This window comes from Notolepis coatsorum, assembly GCF_963971535.1.
Source record: "Notolepis coatsorum genome assembly, chromosome: 6".
Taxonomy (NCBI): Eukaryota; Metazoa; Chordata; class Actinopteri; order Aulopiformes; family Paralepididae; genus Notolepis; species Notolepis coatsorum.
In genome coordinates, this window is record NC_140170.1 from 47,672,716 (window position 1) to 47,688,695 (window position 15,980).

General features: G+C 41.4%; 1 protein-coding gene across 1 annotated transcript; it reads left to right on the top strand.

The window, feature by feature from the left end:
* Window positions 1–363: 363 nt before the first annotated feature.
* LOC311229462 (apelin receptor A-like) lies at window positions 364–15,980 on the top strand (the record flags this gene model as incomplete). Its single annotated transcript, XM_084315543.1, has 2 exons — window positions 364–379; window positions 15,272–15,980. The coding sequence occupies 2 exons, from the start codon at window positions 364–366 to the stop codon at window positions 15,742–15,744; spliced, it is 489 nt and encodes a 162-aa protein (XP_084171669.1). The 3' UTR covers window positions 15,745–15,980.

The following is a 15,980-nucleotide window of genomic DNA, read 5'->3' on the forward strand; positions in this document are numbered from 1 at the left end:
TTTTAAGTCAGTGGATTATTTTTTGATGGCGCAGCGATGTGGGTCCCGGTCTAGAGAGAAAAAGAGGGGGGAAGAGAGAGATATAGAGTTATACAACAACTGAAATACTCAGGAAACGGTACACAACACGGCGTAGCAGCCCGTCCGTCTAAAAAAAAAATTTTGAAACAGTACACAGTCGCACGTGCTGTTAATAACCATTTCACTGCCACACGACAGCCGGTTAACCCTTTCACTGTGACGACAATACAGAAGGTTAGCCTTTTACTATCACACAACCGACGGCGATGCGGAGCTAATGATGCTAATGATGGAGCATCGCCGTCGGTTGAATTGATTGATTGAATTTATTTGACAATCAAAATGACATACAATACCGGTACACACACTGTCGTGTGGCAAAGAAAGGGTTAAACAGTAAAAATTGAACAGTACAGTCGCTTGTTAAACAGTACAGTCGCACGCGCCGCTGTTAAACAGTACACAGTCACACGCGCTGTTAAAGGGGAGATGAAGCATAGTGATATAAACAGTCATAGCATCAAATTAGTATTTAGATAAACTACAGAAAAAAATCACATTATAAAAATAACGCGTTTCTAAGAAAAAACGACTTGTTATGTCCATTTATGTAGCATTTATGAACATGTGTGCCGCAATTTTTTTGCTGACGTCACGGTGTTGGTTTGGTCTGGCTCCTGGTTTACACTGCTGGTTATTAGCTGCCTAGTAAACATGGAGTGTCTTGAAGGTCAGTCAGTAAATGCAACGTTGCCTACCAAACAACGGGACCGCAGTGGTTCTTTTTGTATTGCTCCTGGCTGTTCAAACAAATTTTACCGTGTGAAAGAGAGAGGAAAGTTGGTTCATTTCCACAAACTACCAGTGAAAAAAACAGTGTTGTTGGCACGTTTGTTGGCAAGATTCGAATTTCCACGGTCAATAATTTTTAAGCGACATTTTTTAAAACACAAAGGACACCTCTTTCCTATGGTAGTAAGGTAGACAATGAGCTACAACCTTATTTTCACCTAAACGAGGCGTCCTCGGAGCTGTACATTTAATAATATTGATCTCTATGTGGAGTCGGCTGTGAGGCAAGTGCGCAGCCAGGGACCGTCTAAAAAGTGCAACAGCATAAAGAGACACTGCAAAAAGATTCACTAACCTCACTGTCATAGAATTTTGACAGCATACTGTGACATCACAAATGTTCTAGAATGTTTGATTATGACATCATACTGTGACATCACAAATGTTCTAGAATGTTCTATTATGACATCATACTGTGCCATCACAAATGTTCTAGAATGTTTGATTATGACATCATACTGTGACATCACAAAATGTTCTATTATGACATCATACTGTGACATCACAAATGCTCTAGAATGTTATATTATGACATCATACTGTGACATCACAAATGTTCTAGAATGTACTATTATGACGTCATACTGTGACATCACAACGGAACATGTTTGAGTTCCATTTGAATACCGTAAATCCTCTAATAGTGGAGGGTACTCGATTAAAGGACGGGCCTCTTATAATGGCAGAGGGTTTGATGCACGCAGACAAATAAAGGCCGGTCTCCAATATAAGGTCATATTAAAATGGCATATGGCATATTAAAAAAATATGGCATATTAAAAAATATATAATAATAATAAATACGTATGATACTGTATTGTGCGCTATATCATATCACATTATATAATCATATTATAATTCATTTGTATATTATATTGAACTATATTTGCAGTATGTACTATTATATTATGGTACTATATTGTATTGTATATATCATGTACTATATATCTCACATCACATTATATATGTGCTGTATACACTATTATGTACTATATACTATTATATATACTATTATATACTACAGGTATACTATACTGTAATGTGTACTGTAATGTGTACTATATGTGTGCACTGAAATGTGTACTATATTATGTATCTACTATGTATGTAAATAAAAAAACATTAAAAAACTGAAACGTAAGACTTCTCCCTAGCCCTTTTCGGACAATTGGACAATGCTGCAATAGCAGCTGGTAAAAGTTTGGTGATTTATGGAATGGCCGTTGTTATGTGTCCAAAGCCTGAAATAAAAAATAACTGAACTGAACTGAAGGTTGCAAAAAAAGTTTTTATTTTTATTTTTCCTGCCGTGATATAGAATGAGATAAACTCTTGCCAATGCAAATCAAGTGCTGCATCTCGCTACACTGACTATACCGTACATTAACGTTTCCCTCTGGTTGGTGTTAGCTTTAGCGCTAGCTAACGTTGTCATATCTAGATCTGTGGTGTCAGCTGGATGATGTTGACTTCGTTTGCAAACGTTAACGTTCGCTATTTATATATGAGTGTCATTTTTATTTTATTCTTATATAAGCCTCTCTCTAATAAAGGCCTGGTGCTCTAGTTGCAGCTGAGGTAAATAGAAGACCCGTCCTATATTTGAGGATTTACGGTAATATAAATAATATGTTTGGTAAGGCTGTCCCCGAAGCCTGTTTTTGGGATTCAAACTTCGTCAGGGTTCTTCGAACGGACGTTCGAACCTTCATTTTTAATAAAAAAAAATTTTTTCTATCCTCAAACTAAATCCTCAATTTGAATAAAGTGATTCATCTGATTAAATGAGTCTTTTTTATTTTATTAAATCAACTTTCCAGCCCCCTGTCAACTGTCAAATGATGTCAACTGTCAACCTGAATTAACATTCAGCATTCAATATGGTCTGATATTAACATTCAGTATTCAATATTGTCTGATTCAATATTAACATTCAGTATTCAAGTAGAACAGCTAGCTAGCCGTTGTGGACACTCACCTTTCCACAGCAAAACGGTAGGCACGGCACCTTTGGTTGAGAAATGGAGGCTTCAATCTATGTTGTTTAGTCTATCTGTTCAGTGTTGTTCAGTACTGTTTCAAGATGCACAATGAGATCTTATGAGATAATTGTTGAATATATATATAGAACACGAATGTGCTATTATGACATCATACTGTGGCATCACAAATGTTCTAGAATGTTCTATTATGACATCATACTGTGACATCACAAATAGTCTAGAATGTTTGATTATGACATCATACTGTGACATCGCAAATGTTCTAGAATGTTCTATTATGACATCATACTGTGACATCACAAATGTTCTAGAATGTTTAATTATGACATCATAGACCACTACACTTCCGCGTTACATTGAAATCGGGGAGGAGATTGCGGCGGGGGCAAATTAATGAATGTGGATGAGAGCCTTGACATTAAGTGATTGCAGATACGGCTGTGGGGGTGCTAGAGACATGATCGAATAGACTTGTATGCGCCTGACTCTCCTGAACACAGCGCGAGAAATTCCTAATCGATCAGAACTAAATTGGCAGCGAAAAAGACCGTTTTTAAGCATCGATTCCCCATGCACATGCGCAGATTGGCCACAGAGGGGGTGTTGTGTTGTGAGAATGATAAGATAGAATTAAATATACAGTAAAAGGAATACAGTACAAATATACAGAAGTCTACAGTAAGTGTAATATTGCACAGTGTTGTGCATTTATAATCAGTAGCTTAGGCTACAACTACATAGTAGGCTAATGACAGCCTATTCTAGTCTAGCAGGTGCTGGTATAGACGTATAATATATGACATATCACATATATGAAATTTTTTGCCTAGATATAATGTCATAGATGACTGAAAATCAACATTACTAGCCTATACCAGCAGCTTATATAGGAGCGGATGTAGGAGTGGTCAGGTAGATGGGGGCGTACACGTGGGTGAACGTTTTCATGATAGTATATGATTAAAGGGACAGTTCCAATGAGGAAAGCGCTCACTATTACTCATATAACTAGGGTTATAGAATAACCTTCGTTATTACATGGCGTTTTCACATTCGCCGAAATGCTTGCTTGTGATTGGTCAATAGCCCCCCGACTGCGGTCATTATTTTTCAATAATGACCGCAGATTTTTCAATAATGACCGCAGAGCGCAGCTGTTCGCAATCAAGCCCACTGACACACTGTTTCAGTGCAATTAGACACTGCCGTGCCGGCGATGACAGGGGGCGGAGCGACGAGCGGAGCCAGAACACAGAGGCTGCCCGCGATAATAATAATCACTTTATTTGGGCTGACAGAGCCACAGAACAACTGCGATTTGTCAAATGAATTAGGTATATTGTTAGTAAGTTAGCCATGTAATAAGCGGGATAATGTATAGCCTACTCGGTCATTGTCGCAAAATAATTGACCTTCACTACGTTTAAAACACCTCGGCGCGGCGCCTCGGTATTTTAAACTCCGTGTCGGTCAATTATTTTGCGACAATGACCTCGTAGGCATACATTATCCCTTACTTATGCTGCTCTGATTAAAGGTTATGTTAAAGTGGTATGTGGTCCAGTTATGCCGCTCTGATCAAAAGGCTATGTTAAAGTGGTATGTGGTCCAGTTATGCTGCTCTGATCACGTGCTCTTGAAGTTATCAGGCTTAGTATATAATCTTCATACATTTCTGCTATGTTTTCTACGCAAAATCCTTTTCTTCAAAGTAACTAGTAACTGATCGGTTCAGATAAATATAGTGGAGTAAAAAGTACAATATTTCCTTTGAAATGTAATGGAGTAAAAAGTACAAAGTTCCCTAAAATGAAAATGCTCACGTAAAGTACAGGTAGCTAGACATTTTACTTAAGTACAGTACTTGAGTAAAAATACTTAGTTACTTTCCACCACTGACAGTGTGTTCTCTTATTGTGCAAATATGTTACAATCACGGCCAGAGCCTCTCTCTCTCCCCCTGCTTCCACGCCCTTATATGGGCAGCTTCCTGTCGCTGTTTTCACACACTGTCACCCAAGTCCTATCTGCACACCTGAGACTCGTCAGGTCATCACCAGCTCTGATATGAGCCCTGCGGTTCCTGCCACTCACTGTCCGAGTGTTGCTACATCTACCCAGGATCACCTGCCGCCGGCCTACGCTGTCTCACGAGACACCACCCGCCAGGACGTTCCTGTGTTTCTTTTTTTTTATCCACTTTTTCTCCTCCTTTTTCTAGTTTTCTCCCATCCCAATTTACCTCTCGTGCCAATTCTCCCCTCCCCTGTCTTGATTGTTGCTTGCATGTGCCCCCCACTGGTCGGTCATAGGGAGGATAGAAGCCCATCACATGTCCCCTCCGATACATGTGGAGGCAGCCTGTCACTTCTTTTCACCTGAAATCATCCAGAAACACAACATTTCATATCACTTTTATGCCGATGACTCCCGAATCTACCTTCCCCTCAACCCCTCTGACACAGCTAACCTAGACTCTCTTAAAAACTGTCTTAGGGACATAAAAAGCTGGATGGCCCTCAACTTCTTACAGCCAAATGAAAATAAAACAGAGATCATTTTGTTTGGCCCCCCCTCTTCCACCAAAACACTCCAACAGCCTAAGACAACTCTCCACCCACCTCAAATCCCACGTCAAGAGCCTGGGTGTAATCTTTGACCCAGAGCTCAAATTCGACTGGCAGGTAAATGCCGTAGTCAAGTCATGCTTCTTCCAACTCCGCAACATCAGTCAAATAAAACCAATCCTTTCACCCGTCGACCTGGAAACAGTAGTCAATGCATTCATCACATCACGCCTTGACTACTGCAATGCCCTCTACACCAGCATCAGTCAGGCAGCCATGTCCCGCCTCAAAATGGTCCAGCACTCTGCAGCTAGGTTCCTTACCGGCACCAGAAAGAGAGAGCACATCACACCAGTCCTAGCCTCCCTACACTGGCTCCCAGTCCCACTTAGAATAGATTTCAAAATCCTCCTCCTCACCTTCAAGGCACTAACGGGTGCAGCACCCCTATACATCACCGAGCTCATCACCCCCTACGCAGCACCCAGGTCACTAAGATCCTCCAACCAGGCTCGGCTGGTCCCCCCCCCCCCCCCCCCCCCCCCGCACCAGACTAAAAAAGAGAGGCGATCGCTCCTTTAAGGCCGTAGCCCCCAAACTATGGAACCAGCTTCCCCTGGAGATTCGATCTGCCCCTACGCTGGAGACATTTAAGGCCCGTTTAAAAACCCACTTTTATTCCCTAGCCTTCGATTAATCCTGATTCTCCCACACCCTAACCCACACACTCCCATGCAATTTTATCCTGCCCCCTCCCTCTTGTATCTCTTCTTGTGCTCCTCTGTCCCTGGTGTGCTATACTGTACTTTGTGCTCCCCTATCCGCTTGTCCTATTTTTTTTTAATGTACTGTCCTGTCCTGTTGTGCCTTTTTGTATTTGTGTATTTTATAGGACATTGATTTTATGCTTTGACTGTACTGTACAGCACTTTGGTTGGCTCTCGAGCTTTTAAATGTGCTCTATAAATAAATTACTTGACTTGCCAGCGCGGACTCTCATTGGCGAGGAGTAACGTGTGGGAGGCTCACACTGCCCCCGCCATTTTCCTGTCTTTGCTGTGCAGGCGCCCTGACCGACCTGTAGGAGTCGCTGTCCACAACGACCAGACTACCACCCATCGACTCCCCTCCCGCTAACTCTGCCAATTGAGTCAGTATGGCGGCCGGCCCAAGCCGGAGGCAACGCTGACAGCCGGATTTGATACCGGTGTCTCTTGTGTTCTGGTCTTGGGCTCCAGTTAAACGCTACCCTAACAAAATAAACCTCTCAAAGCGCTCTTGTGCTTCATATATTGACCATATTGATCAAATTGTTTACACTGCCTGTGTTGTCTTTTACTACCTGTATACTGTGTTGTTTTACTACCTGTACCCCTCCCCCCCTCCCCCCCATGCTGCTATGATGCCTGAATTTCCCCAAGGGGATCAATAAAGGAATATCTTATCTTATCTTATCTTATAGTAAAATAAAAGTACAATAATTAAGACCAAACACTATACAAAATGCAGACAATGCTAAAATGAGGTAGAGAGGTAGTGCAAATCTTTTAGTAATAAATAGATAAAATATGGTGTAGTGAAAAAGTGTCTAAAGTGAATGTTATACATTATATGTTGTAGTCCGTGCAGTTTAGGTGAGAGTCAGACAATACAGTGGTAATAATGATAATAATTCATTACATTTATATAGCGCTTTTCTAGACACTCAAAGCACTCCCCACAATGTAGGGTGGAAATTGCCTCCTTCACCACCACTGGTAGCACCCAACCTTGGGCTATGCAGGCTCAATGGCTGCCATACACTGGCACCTGGCACACATCACACTACACACTGACTACCAGGGCCGGACTGGGGAAATAATTCATACCGGGAGATATAGCGCGAAATATAGCCCCAGTCAGGCCACTTTTTAAGCGGGGGGTCCCCCACCAGGAATATTTTAGTTACAAAGACTTAATTTCCTGCATTCTGGTGAATTTTAGTGCATGTGAATCACAAACTAATGAGCCAACAATTGCTTAGTACAATGTACTGTTATGAAACTCAAATAAAACTGTTGTGGCACTAGCAATGCTACTCTCTCCACCTTCAAAAGGAAAAAAGCAAGAGCACAACATATTTTTCTATTTACTATTATAATACAGTTAACCACTCTCTTCACCTATTCAAACAGAGCAAGAGCACAATACCATATTCACTTTACTGATGCACTACCCATCAACAGTTAAAATAGCCCTTTACTGTAACGTTCGGGGTTCTGTCTTAGGAACCCAACTGTCATTCTGGAGTTATTTCCCCTGGTGGTTGGTATCTGCACTCACTGTTGGCCACGCCCCATTCCTGATGTGTCACTCCCTGTTCTGTCACCACTGGTCGCTGTCACTTTGCTGTCACTTTGCTGTCAATTACCCTGTCACTAATTGACGCATTGGAATGTTGGTGTTTGACTATATATTCACTTGTTGTCCTCTCTATCCCTGTCGAGGCTTCAGACCGTGTTTCGTGTGGAAGGAGCTGGAGATACTGCTGACCTTCTCGCTCTTGATTATTTCTCATGTATCTACCTTGCTCATAAGTTGACGCCCGGCGTCTTTCTCTGGATTCCCTGTGCTCTGTGTTCTTACATTAAAAAGGCACCACTAAGAAAGAGCAATCATTCTCCGACTCGTATTATTTCCTCCTCTACTGGACTCACAATTGCTTACCTGCACTGCAACCGTAACACTTTACACAAACATTAAATAACAGACCTTTCATTACAATACTATAATAACAGTAGCCACTGCCAGAATAGTGACACATGTATCGCGTGTGGTGAGCACACGCATGCATGCACAACGAAGACAGAAGATTGCGTTGTCTCAATCATTTTAACTATAACTCACTGACAGAAATTTCCAACAAAAAGCATCAATTGTCAAATAATATTGATCACATTAACTAGACTAGATGTTTTTGAGGAAATTAGAAAGTGAACAACAACTTAACCCTTGTGTCTGATCAGATTCTTATTTCTTTGATAACTTTGCAGTGATTATGTTTGTAGCCATGTGGCAAAGGTGTGTAATCTTTGAATTATCTTGAATTTTTTTTAGACTTTCTCTTTCATAATTGTTTATTCAACTTCAGCCCCGATCATAACCACCACATTGTTTTTTGTAATGTCAGATTTAACAACTTTCAGAAAAGTGGGAGTATTTCATTTTAATCTGAAGTTGAATAAAATATTTATGGAAAAGAAAGTGGGAAATTATTTCAACATATAATCTTTTTATGGCGTTTTTCAATTTAGTCCCCTAATGTGGTAAGAGTATAACACTTTAGTTTTCAGACACAGGGGTTAAATTATTTATTTGTTTCTTGGCAGATTTAACATTGGGCTTTTGACAGGGGAGATGATGCATTGCATGGTAACGTTAGCTAGCTAACATCCACATGTTTATTTTTATCACTGACTAACCTGCTGGTTCCTTGACCTTGGTGCAAGAAAACATTTGACTATTGGCCCCGACAGGGAGACAATAGTTGTCAACATAACAGGAACGACAGGAACAAGCTCCGTGAGAGATAAAGCAGTTGATTTTGAGAAGATAATAGCAAACAAATCCATCGGTACCCTCACTGCACCCATACCACCAACTGACACAAGCAGTACAATTACACCACCCGACTTCAACTCACTGACTATCCTGATGAAAGAACAGATGGTCGCTTTCAAATTACACATCGAGGAACTCAAAGATGAATTCAAAGCACACGTCGATGCTAAACTCGAAGAGGTTATGAGAGCGGTCGCTGTACAGTCCGAGCGAATCACGACAGTGGAGAATACGGTGACAGATATTACACGGGCAGTCAAAGTGAACGAGAACACCATCAGCATTGGCATGACAGAGGTAACAAAAGAGATAAAAAGGGTGGAAGAGGCATGCCGGAGGAAAATACAAGATGTTAAAGATGAAGCGATGGAGAGGCTACTCGAAACCCAACGCTACCACAGGCGAAATAACATCTGCATTGTAGGACTTGATGAAGCAGTCAATTGCGCAGACGACAACTTTCCAACAGTGCTATCAGTGATTTTGGGTAACAACTTTCTAAACACAGTGCCGACAGTGGACCAAGCTTACAGAATCGGTACTCGGGAGCAAAGAAGCAACGGGCCAAGAGTCATCATTGTTACTCTGCGGAAGACGGCAATAAGAGATGACATCATCAAAATTGCTTGCATCCAACGGGGGAAGCTGAAACATGGTGAACACTCAATATTTATCTATGAGGATCTAAGCAAAGAGGCCATCGTTCGACGTCTACCCTACAAGGAGGTGATGCAGAAATTGTTCATGTCTGGCCTCAGACCAAGGCTAGCATACCCGGCGCTGTTATCGATCGTGGGCTGGGACAGCCATAGGATTGGATTACACACGCCTAAAGAAGCTGAGGAATACTGGAATCGACATGGAGCAGAACCCCCAAGGCAGAACGAAACACTGTCTGAAAACAGATAAGCCTTCTCATCTCTCTCTTTCTCTGTGTATATCAGTATTAGAATGACTTTATCTGTGCTCATCAAAAGTAGCAGATGATATGCAGGCCGTCTACACCAAAGCATATTGTGTATAATACGATTCGTAATGCATTATATTTTCAGACCTCTGGTCTCCGTGGAGACAAGAACATATCATTGACAATAAGAACAATCTGGAAGATTCTGGGCTTATCGCTCGACTGCTCTGGGTCACTTAGAAATCTCCCGAAAATACTATTAGTCATGAACCCTGGGTAGGAAGATCATTCTGGAACATAACAACAGTCTGTTAGTATATACTAGTGTATTCTACAACCTTCTAGAAGATAATGCACCATAACAACGAAGGCTTGCAACTCTAACATTAACATCCGGTGTGTATAAACATAGCATATGATCAATTGACTGAAGTGTAATCAGGCCTTAATAAAACTTTAAAAATAAATCAACCACACCTAAACGTATGAGCACAACAAGGTTATTCTAACAATTTAAGTAATCACTCCACTGATGTAGAGATTGGCACATTGTAGCTCTAAAAGGCTCTGTTTTTCTCTTTTATCTAATTACTCAATTCTGTTCTAGTGGCTTCTCCACGTTGAGTATTATTCTATCTCTCACTCCTTATTTTTATCTTTTTTTTTTCTCTCTCTTTTATCTTACATTGTTCTTTCCCATTGTTCTTCATATTAAGGTGTTAATGTTTCTCTAAAATTTTTTCCTTTTTTCTGATGTTTCCTACATAAGTTAGTAGAGGGTTCAAATGAATATATCGATGAAAGTTTTTTTTTTTTTTTTTTTTTTCATTTTTCATAATATTTCATCACAGTAAGGGAAGGCGCAAGACCAAAAGCGACATTCTATTGTATTAGAATGAAAATGTTAGATCCTATGGCAATTAGCATAGGAAGATTAGGATTACAAAGCTCAGTTTGGGCAATCCGGTGGCCTAAGGGAGAGAGTCATACGCAGAGGATGTGTTTTTGGAACACAGGACTGTACGACTCTCTGGGTGAGGGGAAAATAGGGGATTTTTATTTGTATATATATATATATATGTTTTTAAGCTCGGCTCTCAACGGGACCTCAATAATTGGATGTACATCTATTGTAGCTTCGCACTCCAGAAGCATTACCAAAAACCACACAAAAACATGCATAGATTATGGCTAGTTTGAATATAATGATATGGAACACTGGTGGGATAAACAAACAACACAAACGCAAAAGCGTGCTCACACTGATGAAAAAAGAACATGTGGACGTGGCTCTACTAAGCGAAACGCACATTTTAGAGGAAGACATAGATACGTTAGCGGATAACACATACCATAATATTAGTCACTCTTCTTTTTGTACGAGAACTCGAGGTGTAGCCATAGTCGTCAGACGTAAGTTAAATATCGAATTAAAGGGGGTATGGTCGGATGCGGAGGGGCGTATAACTATAGCTAGGATTGTACACAATAACAGGAAAATAGCGTTGGCAGCGGTATATGCCCCAAATTTGTACGAAGAGGGTTTCTTCACTTCACTAACCGATGAAATGTTAAACCATCCCGAGTACTCATTTATAATAGGTGCGGATTTTAATGCCATTTGGAATCCAAGGATGGACAAATCTTACCTCGCCTTTTCCAGCGAACAAAAACATTCATCTAAAGCACTAAAGGATTGGTCAAAGACTACAGGGGTAAATGATTTATGGCGTTCACTTAATCCCACAACCCGAAAGTACTCTTGTCGATCGGCGAGACATAACACATTATCCAGAATTGATTATGTCTTTGCATCCCCGAGATTATTTGATAAATATGAAGTGGAAATGATACCCAATGCACTATCAGATCACTGTTATTTACTCCTAAAAGCAACATTTGGTATACTATCTTCCCGGGCCCCAAGATGGCGTTTTAATTCGATGCTGCTTAACAACAAGGAATTCATTACACAACTCAAAGAAGCTCTCACAGTATTCCTACGGGAGAATGCAAACGCGGTGCAAGACCCCAGAATAATATGGATGTCGGTAAAGGGTATGATCAAGGATTTCACTGATAGATTTTCCTCCATAATGCGCAAGAATCAATGCACAAAACTGTCTGAACTGGAAACGCTTTACTCAACGTTATTTAATTCTTTAAAATACAACAACTCAACTAGACTAGAAAATCAAGTTAACTTACTAAAAACAGAGATCAATGCCATATACAGACAACAATCGGAAATGCAAATATGCAGCACAAGACAACAGCAGTACTCCCAAGGTTCTAAACCTAGTCACCTATTAGCCATGCGATTAAGAATTAATGCAAAATTTGCAGATATAACTGCCATTAGAAAACAACAAGTACTTGTAATAATAATAATAATAAACGATACATTCAAATAATTCTACTCCGACTTATATAAATCAGAAACGACCTTTGATCAAAACAAAATGGACACATATCTTAATCAAATTATTCTCCCTAAACTCTCTGAGGATGACGCTAAACAGTTAGAAGCACCGATCACACTAGAGGAACTCAAGAAGGCCATATCCTAAATGAAAAATGGTAAGGCTCCTGGAAGAGACGGTATCCCATCAGAAATGTACCTTTCTTGTTGGGACATAATTGGACCCTTATTACTAAATATGATCTTATACTCAGTCAAGGAGGGGAGCTTCCATAAACACGACAATATTGCACTCATTTCAGTCCTTCTCAAAAAAGACAAAGACCCCACCGAGTGCGGTAGTTACAGACCCTTAAGCCTCCTCGGAACCGATGTCAAACTGTACTCTAAGGTTTTAGCCATCAGATTACAAAAGCATATGACGTCTTTAGTTCATCCGGACCAAACTGGCTTCATAAGAGGTCGCCTGATCAATGATAACATAAGACGAATACTGCACGTACTAGATGCAGACAAAGAAGACACCATACCTAAGGCGATGCTGTCCCTGGATGCTATGAAAGCCTTTGACAGGCTGGAATGGTCGTTTCTATGGGCAGTATTAGAAAGGATGGGGTTAGGAAAAGGATTCATTGATATGATTAAAGTATTATACAAAGACCCATCGGCCATGATTACAACAGGTACATTCATCTCCAAAATCTTTCCGGTATCACGCTCAGCCAGACAGGGTTGCCCTCTTAGTCCCGGACTATTCGATCTATCATTAGAGCCTTTAGCACAATATATAAGACAATCCCAATCCATAGAACCAATCGTAATCAAGGGCACACAACATAAAATTTGTTTATATGCGGACGACGTAATATTGTTCATGCAAAGCCCCAACACCACATTGCCTCATCTACTCAAGCTGATAGAGAACTTTGGTGATTTATCGGGATTTAAAATAAATTGGCCGAAGTCGGCTTTCCTTCCACTTAACACCCATGCAAAAAAAGACACAACCCTCCCAGGTGAGATACCCATGGTAAAACATTTTAGATGCTTGGGTGTGGAAATATTTCCCACCATAAGACAAACGGTGAAGCACAATTACACAAAAATACAGAACAAAATCAAAGACGACCTGGACAGGTGGGCAAAACTTAAAAACTCAGTACAGGCAAGGGTATCAATAGTTAAGATGGATGTACTACCAAGAATCAACTTCATCAGTTCAATGCTACCGTTACCCCCTCCAGAGGGCTACTGGAAAAGATTACACTCCTCCACATACAAATTTATTTGGAATAACAAACCACCTCGCATAAAAAGATCCACCGCACAGAGAAATAAAGCAGACGGTGGCATGGCAGTTCCAGATTTTTTCCAATATTTTAAGGCTTACACATTAAGACCATTGACAATATGGTTTGATCCCCAGGCATTGGTATCCTGGAGAAAATTGGAAGAAAACATAGTAGCCCCACAGAGACTGAAGGACATAGCACACACTAAACTTCCAATCAAGCACTGTGAGCGGAAATTTGGCCCCATAATTACCCATGCAATCCGGACATGGCGGGAAACACAAAAAAAATATCCTAATCCTCAAAAATGGCATAATCACACTCCCATATTCAATAACAATGCACTCTTAATGGAAAAACGTCCTATAAGGCCATGTGTTATTGTGTGTATACATAGAAATATGCCAGTCACCTAAACAGAGCCCTGCAATATACATGGCTTTTGGAGACGGCAGCTATGTCTGTTGTGTAGCAGTTGTGTCTCCAAGGTGGAGACGGGGCACCAGCATCTTCTTGCTGTTGAGACGGGCAAGATTTTAGCCCTGGCTCCTCCCAACACCCATGCATGCTCTCTCTCTCTCTCTCTCTCTCTCTCTCTCTCTCTCTCTCTCTCTCTCTCTCTCTCTCTCTCTCTCTCTCTCTCTCTCTCTCTCTCTCTCTCTCTCTCTCTCTCTCTCTCTCTCTCTCTCTCTCTCTCTCTCTCTCTCTCTCTCTCACAGAAAAGCCACACAAATTGTATGAATAAAATAAAATATTTTTCACATTATCACATGCATTTCTACTTAGTTTTTGGAACACTTCACATGTGATTTACAGGATGAGGATACCAAATGTGATTTCACTGTATCACATATGAAACTGCATTACATAATTATGATGACATGTATACGCTTGTGTGATGGTATTGTGATCACATGTGGTGTGAAGGCTAAAAGTTGCATAGGATTTGCCTGGTGAATGCGCCAGAGTCTTCACATTTAATCTTATCCCACATCTGGCCTTAAAGGCAGTCTGTCTGTCTGTCTGTCTGTCTGTCTGTCTGTCTGTCTGTCTGTCTGTCTGTCTGTCTGTCTGTCTGTCTGTCTGTCTGTCTGTCTGTCTGTCTGTCTGTCTGTCTGTCTGTCTGTCTGTCTGTCTGTCTGTCTGTCTGTCTGTCTGTCTGTCTGTCTGTCTGTCTGTCTGTCTGTCTGTCTGTCTGTCTGTCTGTCTGTATGTCTGTCTGTCTGTCTGTCTGTCTGTCTGAAATAACATACCACAATACACAGTGAGAATCACTGATGAATGATCCATCTCTGTTCCCCACCACACCCACACTGTGATTACTACATTGCGATTATTGTATTATAAATTAATGCAATTTATTTTTATATTTTTATATATTTTTTGTACTACTTCATATTGATGCCTATGCCTATTTTATTATTGTATTTTGCACAATCAATGCGGGCATGACCACCCGCATTTCACTGTATGCCCTGGTATGTATGTGACAAATAAACCGCTTGCTTCTTCTTGATTCTTGATTGATGCTGCTGCTAGGCAGAGGAGACTGGAACAAAGCGTTTCACTCATCTGTTTCACTAAAGATTATTCTGATTTTGAATAAGGGCTCAGCCTGTCCTCCTCCGCCCTGGGCTTCCTCCTGCCCTTCCTCGCCATGACCATCTTCTACTGGTTCATCGGCTGCACCGTCACCCGTCACTTCAACAACCTGCGCAAGGAGGACCAGAAGAAGAAGAGGCTCCTGAAGATCATCACCACGCTGGTGGTGGTGTTTGCCTTCTGCTGGACGCCCTTCCACGTGTTGAAGAGCATGGACGCTCTCTCCTACCTCAACCTGGCTCCTGACTCCTGTGGGTTCCTGCGCTTCCTCCTGCTGGCCCACCCCTACGCCACTTGTCTGGCCTACGTCAACAGCTGCCTCAACCCGTTCCTGTATGCCTTCTTTGACCTCCGCTTCCGCTCCCAGTGCCTTCTGAACCTGAAGAAGGCCATGCATGGCCAGATGAGCTCCATGTCCTCCACGCTCAAAGCCCAGACTCAGAAGTCACAGGTACAGTCTCTGGCCACCAAAGTGTAGAGAATAGACGGGCAGGGGTTCGGCGGGGCTGCTGGCCAGTCCTCCTGACACCCATCCGTGGAACACATGTAAAAGCAAAGAGTTTATGTGTCCGTTGTTCAAAAGCTGGTGACACACAAGTGGGATAATGAACTCTGAATTGTCGCTGCTCGCCGTTATGAATTCCCTTTTTTTCTTCCCTTGTTGCTGATGCTGCCGTGAGAGGGGTGGGAGCTGCGTGTGTCCGACCAGACACT